General features: G+C 35.6%; 1 protein-coding gene across 4 annotated transcripts in view; it reads right to left on the bottom strand.

Moving 5' to 3' along the window:
• ZFYVE9 (zinc finger FYVE-type containing 9) overlaps nt 1–12542 on the bottom strand; it is a 230793-nt gene that overhangs the window by 69375 nt on the left and 148876 nt on the right. For all 4 annotated transcript variants that reach the window (XM_037021848.2, XM_037021850.2, XM_073233939.1 and 1 more), the window contains one exon: nt 11246–11401. In XM_037021848.2, coding sequence (XP_036877743.2) covers nt 11246–11401 — 156 coding nt within the window. The remainder of the gene's footprint in view (nt 1–11245; nt 11402–12542) is intronic.

The following is a 12542-nucleotide window of genomic DNA, read 5'->3' as shown; positions in this document are numbered from 1 at the left end:
CAGATTAGATGTAGAAGAGATGGTAAATGGAATAGAAATTAGAGAAGAGGAATACAAAGAAGCTGAGGCACAGAGAAAAAAAAGGATCTCTAAGAATGAAAGAATGTTGAGAGACCTGTGTGACCAACCCAAAAGAACAATATTCACATTATAGGGGTCCCAGAAGAAGAATAGAGAGAAAAAGGGATAGAAAGTGTCTTTGAGGAGGTAATTGCTGAAAACTTCCCCAATCTGGGGAAGGAGAAAGTCTCTCAGGCCATGGAGGTGCACAGATCTCCAAATAAAGGACCCAAGAAAAACAACACCAAGACATATAATAATTAAAATGGCAAAGAACAAGGATAAGGACAGACTTTTAAAAGCAGCTAGAGAGAGAAAAAAGATCACATACAAAGGAAAACCCATCAGGCTATCATCAGACTTCTCAGCAGAAACCTTAAAGGCAAGAAGGGAGAGGCAAGATATATTTAATGCAATGAAACAGAAGCACCTTGAAACAAGAATACTCTATCTGGCAAGGTTATCACTTAAACTTGAAGGAGGGAATAAATAATTTCCAGATAAGCAAAAGCTGAGAGAATTTACCTCCCACAAACCACCTCTACAGTGCATTTTGGAGGGACTGCTATAGATGGAAGTATTCCTAAGGCTAAATAGCTGTCACCAGGGGAAATAAAACCACTGGAGAGTAAAACAATTAATTACTAAGCAGATACAAAATCAAATCAACTACCCCCAAAGTCAATCAAGGGATACACAAGTATAGAATATGATACCTAATATATAAAGAATGGAGGAGGAAGAAAAAGGAGGAAAAATAGAAGAACTTTTAGGTTGTGTTTGTAACAGCATACTAAAGTGAATTAGACTGTTAGATAGTAAGGGAATTACCCTTAAACCTTTGGTAACCACGAATCTAAAGCCTGCAATGGCAATAAGTACATACCTATAGATAATCACCCTTAATGTAAATGGTCTGAATGCACCAATCAAAAGACACAGAGTCAATGAACAGATAAAAAAACAAGACCCATCTACGGCCTACAAGATACTCACTTCAAACCCAAAGACATACACAGAATGAAAGTAAAAGGATGGGAAAAGATATTTCATGCAACCAATAGGGAGAAAAAAGCAGGAGTTGCAGTACTTGTATCAGAGAAAACAGACTTCAAAACAAAGAAACTAACAAGACACAAAGAAGGACATAACATAATGATAAAGAGGTCAGTCCAACAGGAGGATATAACTATTATAAATATTTATGAACCCAACACAGGATCACCTACATATGGAAAACAAATACTAACAGAATTAAAGGCAGAAAGAGAATGCAATGCATTCATTTTAGGAGACTTCAACACACCACTTACTCCAAAGGACAAATCAACCAGACAGAAAATAAGTAAGGAGACACAGGCACTGAACAACATATTAGAAGAGATGGACTTAATGGACATCTACAGAACACTCCATCCAAAAGCAACAGAATACACATTCTTCTCAAGTGCACATGGAACATTTTCAAGAATAGATCATATACTAGGCCACAAAAAGAGCCTCAGTAAATTCAAAAAGACTGAAATTGCATCAAGCAGCTTCTCAGATCACAAAGGTATGAAACTAGAAATAAATTACACAAAGAAAAGAAAAAAGCCCACAGACACAGGGAGGCTTAATAACCTGGTCCTAAATAATCAATGGAACAATGACCAAATAAAAACAGATCAAGCAATGTATGGAGACAAATGACAACAATAATTCAACACCGCAAAAACTGTGGGATGCAGCAAAGGCAGTTCTAAGAGGGAAGTATATTGCAATACAGGCCTATTTCAGAAAAGAAGAACAATCTCAAATGAATAGTCCAGACTCACAATTAACAAAACTAGAAGAAGAACAAATGAGGCCCAAAGTCAGTAGAAGGAGGGACATAATAAATATTAGTGCAGAAATAAATAAAATCGAGATGAACAGAACAATAGAAAGAATCAGTGAAAGCAGGAACTGGTTCTTTGAGAAAATGAACAAAACAGATAAACTCCTAGCCAGACTTATCAAGAAAAAAAGAGTCTACACACATAAACAGAATCAGAAATGATAAACGAAAAATCACTATGGACACCACAGAAATACAAAGAATTATGAGAGAATACTATGAAAAGTTATATGCTAACAAACTGGATGACCTAGAAGAAATGGACAACTTTCTAGAAAAATACAACCTTCCAAGGCTGACCCAGAAAGAAAAAGAAAATCTGAGTAGACCAATTACCAGCAAGGAAATTGAATTGGTAGACAAAAAAATTACCTAAGAACAAAATTCCTGGACCATATGGTTTCACTGCTGACTTTTATCAAGCATTTAGTGAAGATCTAATACCCATCCTCCTTTAAGTTTTCCAAAAAGTTTAAGAGGAGGGAATACTCCCAAATTCATTCTACAAGGCCTGCATCACTCTAATAACAAAACCAGGCAAAGACAACACAGAAAAAGAAAATTACAGACCAATATCCTGATGAACATAGATGCAAAAATACTCAACAAAATATTAGCAAAGCAAATTCAAAACTACATCAAAAAGATCATGTAGCTAGTTCAACCACTGTGGAAAGCAACATGGAGGTTCCTCAAAACATGAAAAATAGAAATACCATTTGACCCAGGAATCCCACTCCTTGGAATTTACCTGAAAAGTACAAGCTCTCAGATTCAAAAAGACATATGCACCCCTATGTTTATCGCAGCACTATTAACAATAGCCAAGATATGGAAGCAACCTAAGTGGCCATCAGTAGATGAATGGATAAAGAAGATGTGGTACATATACACAATGGAATATTATTCAGCCACAAGAAGAAAACAAATCCTATCATTTGCAACAAAATGGATGAAGCTAGAGGATATTATGCTCAGTGAAATAAGCAAGGTGGAGGAAAACAAGTGCCAAATGATTTCCCTCATCTGTGGAGTATAACAATGAAGCAAAACTGAAGGAACAAAATAGCAGCAGACTGACAGACTCCAAAAAGGGACTAGTGATTACCAAAGGTGGGAGTGGGTGTGGGAGGGCAGGCGGTTAGGGAGGGAGAAGGGGAATGAGGGGTATTATGTTTCATACACTTGGTGTGTGGGGGTCACAGGGAAAACAGTGTAGCACAAAGAAGGCAAACAGTGAATCTGTGGCATCTTACTACATTGATGGACAGTGACTGCATTGGGTATGGGTGTGAAATCTTCATAAGAGTGTATATCAATAATATCTAACTAAAAAATTAAAAATAAAAAATAAGATCATCCATCATCATCATCAAGTAGGATTTATTACAGGGATGCAAGGATGGTACAACATTCGAAAATCCATCAACATCATCCCCCACATCAACAAAACGAAGGACAAAAACCACATCATACACATAGATGTTCAAACAGCATTCAACAAAATTCAACATTCATTCATGATAAAAACTCTCAACAAAACAGGTATAGGGGGCAAGTACCTCAACATAATAAAGGCCATAAATGACAAACCCATAGCCAACACTATACTTAACATTGAGAAGCTGAAAGCTTTTCCTTTAAGATTAGGAACAAGACAAGGATGCCCACTCTCCCCACTTTAATTCAACAGAGTTCTTTCTGGAGGTACTAGCCACAGCAATCCAACAACACAAAGAAATAAAAGGCATCCAGACTGGCAAGGAAAAACTTAAACTGTCCCTGTTTGCAGATGACATGACTTTGTACATAAAAAACCCTAAAGAATCTACTCCAAAACTACTAGATCTAATATCTGAATTCATCAGAGTTGCAGGATACAAAATTAATACACAGAAATCTGTTGCATTCCTATACACTAATGATGAACTAGCAGAAAGAGAAATCAGGAAAACAATTCCATTCACAATTGCATCAAAAAGAATAAAATACCTAGGAATTAACCTAACCAAGGAAGTGAAAGACCTATACTCTGAAAACTACAAGACACTCATGAGAGAAATTAAAGAAGATACCAATAAATGGAAGCACATCCTGTGCTCATGGACAGGAAGATTTAATATTGTCAAAATGGCCATCCTGCCTAAAGCAATCTACAGATTCAATGCAATCCCTATCAAAATACCAACAGCATTCTTCAATAAAGTACAGCAAATTGTTCTAAAATTCACATGGAACCACAAAAGACCCCGAAGAGCCAAAGCAATCCTGAGAAGGAAGAATAAAGCTGAGGGGATTATGCTCCCTGACTTCAAGCTCTACTACAAAGCCACAGTAATCAAGACAATTTGGTACTGGCACAAGAACAGACCCACAGACCAGTGGAACAAATAGAGACTCCAGACATTAACCCAAGCATATATGGTCAGTTATATATGATAAAGGAGCCATGGACATACAATGGGGAAATGACAACCTCTTCAACAATTGCTGTTGGCAAAACTGGACAGCTATATGCAAGAGAATGAAACTGGATTATTGTCTAACCCCATACACAAAAATAAACTCAAAATGGATCAAAGACCTGAATGTAAGTCATGAGACCATAAAACTCTTAGAAGAAGACATAGGCAAAAATATCTTGAATATAAACATGAGCAATTTTTTCCTGAACACATCTCCTTGGGCAAGGGAAACAAAATAAAAAATGAACAAATGGGACTACATCATGTTAAAGAGTTTCTGTACAGCAAAAGACACCATCAGCAGAACAAAAAGGCATCCTACAGTATGGGATAATATACTTGCAAATGACATATCTGACAAGCGGTTTATACCCAAAATATACAAAAAATCCACATGCCTCAACACCCAAAAAGCAAATAACCCAATAAAAAAATGGGTGGTATCTATGAACAGACACTCTCCAAAGAAGAAATTCAGATGGCCAACAGGTACATGAACAGATGCTCCACATTGCTAATTATCAGGGAAATGCAAATTAAAACCGCAATGAGATATCACCTCATAGCATTTAGGATGGCTAACATAGAAAAGACTAGGAACAACAAATGCTGGTGAGGATGTGGAGAAAGGGGAACCCTCCTACACTGCTGGTGGCAATGTAAAATACTTTAACCATTGTGGAAAGCAGTATGGAGATTCCTCAAAATCTGAAAATAGAAATACCATTTGACCTGGGAATTCCACTCTTAGGAATTTACCCTAAGAATGTTGAATCCCAGTTTCAAAAAGACATAATTGCCCCTATGTTTACTGCAGCATTATTTACAATAGTCAAGAAATGGAAGCAACCTAAGTGTCCATCAGTAGATGAATGGATAAAGAAGATGTGGTACATATACACAATGGAATATTATTCAGGCATAAGAAGAAAACAAATCCTACCATTTGCAACAACATGGATGTATCTAGAGGGTTTATGCTCAGTGACATAAGCCAGGCGAAGAATGACAAGTACCAAATGATTTCACTCATCTGTGGAGCATAAAAACCAAGAAAAAATTGAAGGAAAAAAACAGCAGCAGACTCACAGAACCCAAGAATGGACTAACAGTTACCAAAGGGAAAGGGACTGGGGAGGGTGGGTGGGAAGGGAGGGAGAAGGAGAATAAGGGGCCTTACGATTAGCACACATAACAAGGAGGGCACACGGGGAAGGCAGTATAGCACAGAGAAGACAAATAGTGACTCTATAGCATCTTACTATGCTAATGGACAGTGACTGTAATGAGGTATGTGGTGGGGACTTGAGAATGGGAGGAATCTAATAACCACAATATTGCTCATGTGACTGTGTATTAATGATACCAAAAAAAACTGTATAAGACAAAAATAGAAATTACATATACTAAATAAGAAACACATATAGCCACATATATATAGACACACACATACTAATACTGAACACATGCTGTTTAAATAAAAAATTCCTAGGAAATTATATAGTTCATTCGTGGGCTTCTAAAGCTTTTTGAGTATTTTCTGACAGAGAAACCACTAAACAAGAAATGGAGTATTGAAGTTTTCACACTGAGGGGAAATTTAAGATACAATTTGCCAAATCCACACAATATTTTACAGAAAGGAGAAAAATAATAAATCAGGATCATTTTAGAACACATAAAATATCTTCCTATTTATTAAAAAATCAAAATGATATATCAAGTTACTATCTTGATTATTTAAAGACAGGAGTCTTAATAAAACAGTCTTGGTACATACAAAATATGTCTATCTGTTTTTTAAAAAACTGCGGTATTACTAATAATACACACAGAGTCAAGTGACATAATGTAAAGAATACTCATCTGGGAGCTTTCAATCCTAAATTTGCCACTAACTAGGTCTGTGATTTAGGCAAATCAGTAACACCTCTATATCTCATTCTGCTCATCTAAAAAATGAAGTTTGTACTAGATGTTCTAAAATATCTTCTAGTACCAATATTTTATGAGCTGTGAAATGATTCCTTATCCAAGGAGAGACTCTTATAAGATCACTTATTTATGCTTTTGAAATGTTACTTAGCTATATAGGTACGTGCCCTCATCCTGTATTTCTTGCTGACGATTGCTTTTTAAAAATGAACTCTAAAATAACAAGGGTTGGCAAGGATGTGGAGAAAAAGGGACCCTTATACACTGTTGATGGGAATGTAAATTGGTGCAGTGACTATGGAAAGCAGTATGGAGGTTGCTCAAAAAATAAAAATTAGAACTACCACATGACACAGCAATTCCACTTTTTGGGAATTTACTCTAAAAAAATGAAAATACTAACTTGAAAAGATATCTGCACCCCACCATGCTCACTGCGGCATTATTTAAAACAGCCAAGACATGGGAATAACCTAAGTATACACTGACCAGGTGAATGGATTAAAAAAAAAGAAGTAATATATGTACACAGTGGAGTATTATTCAGCCATAAAAAAGGAAATCTTGTCATTTCCAATAATATGGATTGACCTGGAGTGCATTATGCTAAGTGAAATAAGTCAGAGAAAGACAAACACCATATAATCTCACTTCTATGTGGAATCTGAAAACAGAAACAAAAAACAAAAGAAACCACTGAACTCACAGATACAGAAAACAAGACTGGTGATTGCCAGAGGCAGGGAGTAAAGAGGTAGGTGAAATGGGTACAAGTAATCAAAAAGTACAAACTTCCAGTTATAAGATAAATAAGTACTGAGTATGTATGTGCAGCATGGTGACTATAGTCACCAATACTGTACAGTATATTTGAAAGTTGCTAAGAAAGTAGATCTTAAAAGTTTGCATCACATCACTTAAAGGGTGTCAGATGATCGGCTATGGAGGTACTCTTTTCTAACAATATTCCTTTCTCTTAATTAAAATTAAAAAATTAAATTAAATTAAAAAAAAAAAAGCAGTTCCTGTGTGCTGACCTCCAATGAGTTCTACACAGTGGTATAGAGGGCATGTCAAAGTGTGGGTAAAGGGTCTGTTTGTTTTTATGCAGAAGATTAAGGCCTAGCTTGGCTACCCAGAAAATGAACTAAGATACGATATGAGGAGGAGCTTCCGGCATCAGCACTCTCTGGAGGACTCGTGCCGGGGGATGATCATCAAAAAGCCTCCACAGGGATCCAGGCGATGCTGCGGTTGTGGCTGCATCCATCCCACCATTTCCTGAACTTGCCACTGGAATGAGGAGGGAGATGTCTAGGCTGGCATGTGCACACAGTGAGACAACGAATTTGAGTGGATCTGTACTGTTGGAACTCAACCAGGAGTTGGGAGGGGTGCAAGTTGTAGCACTTCAAAATCTTACGACTATAGACTATCTACGGTTAAAAGAACATACGGGATGTGAACAGATCCCAGAAATGGGTTGCTTTAATTTGTCTGATTTCTCTCAGACTGTTCAAGTACAGTTGGACAATATCCATCATATCATAGACAAATTTTCACAAATGCCTAGGGTGCTTGGCCTCACTGGAGATGGCTGGTAATTATAGATTTGCTTAGTTTATGTCACCGTATTCCTATTATGTTAATATGTGTGCGCAAGTTAGTGAGTAGTTTAAAACCTATACATGCTTAAGGTACTCTACAAGAAGATATGTCAAAGAAATAATCAATCCTCCCATGTTTTCTTCCATATGCTACCTCTATAGCTTTTCTTCTTCCTTCCTAATTACAACCCTTAAATAGAATTCATGCCTCATATCGAATTTACCGAGTATCATAATTCCTCCAGGTGGTAAAGATACCTCGAGACAAGTGCTGGGCATAGAAGCCACAGGGCATAAATCTGCAAAGAAGTAAAAAGCTAACCTTTTCAAACAATATGGCTTCTCTCTCACTTACCAACTTTACATTTCCCTGTATGGCCCCAGAAGATGACTGGTTAGCCAGAGATGGGTAAGATTCCTCAAGGGAGGAACAACCTAAGACAGGCACAGTCACAGGGGGGCCATCAGGTGAGAAATTGGGGAACAACAGTGGTGAAGCTTAGAACCTCACCCCCCCTGTTTTGAGAGAAATCTTCTGCATCCGTGGATGGTTTATTGCCCCTGTCTAGCTTGGATTAACACGTAGTCTACAGGCACACACCTGATCATCTACAATTGCTCTCCTACAACACTAACCTATGTTTTCTACCTTTATCTTGCATCTACCTACCACTTCAGCATTTTACTAAAAATAAAAATAATAATAATAATAAAGGGAGAAATGTGGGATCAACATATAAATCAAGTATAAAAATCAAATGAATATTCATATTTGACCTGATTGTTTATAGTTCATAATGCGTGATCAAAACCGAAAGTTTCTGTGATGAATGCCCTTGTACTGTTCACCATGTAAGAACTTATTCACTATGTAAGAATTCGTTCACCATGTAAGAACTTGTTCGTTATGCTTCAGAAGATTGGAGACTGACGAGAATTAGGCTTGAGATGGATTAATGATTGTGCATTGAGCATTGACCCCCCTATACAGAATTTTATTGTTGTTAACAACCATTTGATCAATAAATATGAGAGATGCCCTCTCAAAAAAAAAAAAAGTTTGCATCACAAAGAGACAAATTGTAAGAAGTGTGGTAATGGATGTTAACAAGACTTACTGTGGTCATTTTATAATATGTAAATATATATATTGAATCATTGTGTTGTATACCTGACACTAAAATGTCAATTATATCTCAATAAAAATTTTAAGTCAATTTTACTGATGTACAATTTACATGCAGTAAACCCCACAGATTTTAAGTACAGGGTTCAGCGAACTTTGACACATGTAAACACTATCCCAATCAAGCTGTAAGAACATTTATATCATCCCAGAAAGTTCCCAGGACAGCCCTGTAGTCAGTCCCAGCACTTGCTCTTCCATCTCTCCCCAGGCAAACACTGATCTAATTCTATCACCACAGATTCCCTTTGCCTATTTAGAGAATCATATAGATGGAATCATATGACATGTACTTTTTTGTGTCTGGCTTCTTCTGTGCTGCATAATGTTTGTGAGATTCATCCAAAAAGTAGAACTGCTGCATGTAACAGTAGTTTGGTTTTTTTTGATGAGCAGTATTCTTCTAGTGCTTATCCACTGTAATTTTGTTTGTTTAACCACTGTACCTTCTTTTTGACTGGTACCTGCCACCAGGCACACTAACTTTGACCCACATTCACAATGCTTCTAGAGTCATCTTTCCAAAATGAAAATCTGATTATGCCACTCATTTCTTTCAATGGTTCCTCACTGCCTACAGAATAAAGATGAACTTTTAAACAAGACACTGATGAACCTCCCATGCCCTAATCCCTGATGTCCTCTCAAAACCCACATGAACCACAAGTACTTGGATCCCCAAAGCCACTTCTCTGTTGAGTTTTTATATATGAATACATTCAAATTGAAGAGAAAAGTGAATGTTTCGGTCATTTCTGGAACTAAACGTAGGTCCAGAGTGTTATATGGTCTAGAGGCTCTAGATGACTTCAAATTAGCTCTATCATTTTAGAACTGACACAGTAAATACTGAAGCATACTTCACAGGTATCATGCAGTCCATTTCCAATGTAATTGCCCTCATGTACTATCACACCTAAACTATCATAGAGACTAATTAAGACATAAAGGCATAATCTTTAATGCATAAGCTATAATCACCACAGACGCAATTTTATATCCTGCTTTTGTACTTATTTCAAGAGCATTTTCCATGTTGTTACATTCTATTTACAAATATTACTTTTAATGGCTTTAAAAAGTTCTAAAAATGATGCATCTAACAAGTGTAATGCAGTTAAACTTTTCACCTACAGCTGAGCATTTAGACTGTCACTTAATTTTTGTGTTAAGTTTAACTAATGCTATAATAAACACCTTCATGTACAAAGTGTATTTTATATTTTAGATAATTTATTTGACATAGAATCCCACAAAGGGAATTACTGCATTCAAAAAATATGAATAATTTATGCTTTTAATATACTTATAAATAATATCAAATAATACATGAAAATAATTTTAATACCCTGGCCACTCTCACTGCCCCCTCACAAGTCTTGTTCCTCAGAGATAAGTTGTCTTATTATTTATCTGTTTTAGTTCCTGTACTTACACTACTCTTTCTCTATTTATCAATTACAGATATTATTTTGGTCTCCTGTTACAATAAATGAGAATTTAGCTCAATTATACCACTTCTTACCTCCTCTGTAAAAAAAGGGAGATTTGAGGAATACCAACTTTGTAATGTCAAATAATATACACAGAAATATTTCTTCTTTCTCAACTTTTAATAGTATGTCTTTATATTAGTATCCTTAATAGCTATGTGTTTACTTTTATATTGTTACAGTTAATAATACTTACAGTTTGTTTTGAAACCATAATAAAGTTATCCATGCTAGTGGTTTTTGAAAGTTGAAAATTAAATGAAGAATATTTATATTATGAGTATATAAATATTGTTAACTGAAGAAATAAGTAGTAAATTGTGATTATGCTTCCTTCTACCAAATATCAGTATCAGGGCCCCTAAGCCACTCCAACAAAAATATTTTTACATCACAGCCATGGATTATCTTACAACTTTGATTCTAGCCTTTTTATAAAATAATAACAACCACACCAAGTAAATTACTAAAATTTGTAATTTCCTAAAACCGTGGCAAGTTCTAACTTGCCACTAACACCAAAGTCCAATGCCAGGTTTCCAAATTAAAACTATTATTTTGCATCTGAGTCCATTTTTACCACTTATAAAGCATGCAGAGCAGGTCATAAAGCAACCCACCTGCCAGAGCATCCCGATACAGCTGCACAAAGTGATTAAAGATGTCCCTTGGTAAACACTTTTCATCTGGTAGACACTGCAAAAGAATGACTATCTCAGACTGCCCCACTGCATGCATTCCTTTGGTTGTGAAACACCAGCACTTCCTGTTCACATCTACAGAAGGAATAAAAACATAAAAACAAAGACATTCTTGTCAATCCTTAATCTTAAAAAATGTTCAGAAATTTATTATAATACAGCAAAATATAAAATAGATCAGTGAGTCTGTATAATTCAATTATGAACTGTCATTGCATTAGGCCAAAGAACTACTGTAGAAGTTAAAAATATACAATGCCTTTGGCTCTAAGCAAACAGAAAAACAACTGAAAGGGAAGTAAAAGAAGCAATGAAAGAAAATGTACTTAACACTTTTAACTACAGTTATTAAAAGAAACAACATTCTAGGTTATCCTTGGTTATAATAATTAAAGGATATATTCCCCTACCTATATTTTTTAAAGTCACATTACCAAGGGAAACAATTTCTTATGTAAAACTAAACAACAACAACAACACAAGTCAATATTATAGCTTTGGATTCAGGTTGTAGGCTAAAGAAAATATACTTCATGTCCATTTATTAAATTTAATCTATGAAAGATTCTAGCTATTTTATAGTCCTTTCTGGAAGAAAATTCTAGATAATCAGAAATATGACTTTACTTCATGCTATAAAAAGTGGTAAAAGGATGGTTTCTCTGGACTATTTATTTCTACTTTTCATTTTAAGCCTATGTAGAGTCCCAAAAGCACAAGCCATATGTAGTTAAAAATAATGTTCAATACTTGACACTTCTATCATTTTATTCCAACACAATGGGATCCCCAAAGGAATTGAAAAAGGATTCAAATAAATTTGTGGATATCACGGTGTAAGGCAAAACTAAAAGAAGATCCATTTCTTTCACTTTGGAAATTGTTATTTTATATACCTAAACAGTGGGTGCCCAATCCAACTATATTAAGATGGTGTATATTTCAGGAATTCTAAGTTACTATTTTCTAAGAATAACTTATAAACCAGACTTGGTAAATTTAAATTTTAAGCTGATCCTAGAGAGAAAGGAGGTGAGCATTAATAACTAGCAAACATACAAGGGTGTGATTAACAAGTAAATCAGAAACCTACATTTCATTAATGTAGAACCTCTAAGGATATAATCTATACGTGTTTCTGGTTTCCAAGGTTTCAATAAGTTTCAAATAAGTATACAGTGGGAACTGAAGGACTGTTCCCCAGGGCATTCCTTTC

The sequence above is a fragment of the Manis javanica genome, chromosome 4, assembly GCF_040802235.1.
Source record: "Manis javanica isolate MJ-LG chromosome 4, MJ_LKY, whole genome shotgun sequence".
NCBI lineage: Eukaryota > Metazoa > Chordata > Mammalia > Pholidota > Manidae > Manis > Manis javanica.
This window is presented reverse-complemented; position numbering and strand designations above follow the sequence as displayed.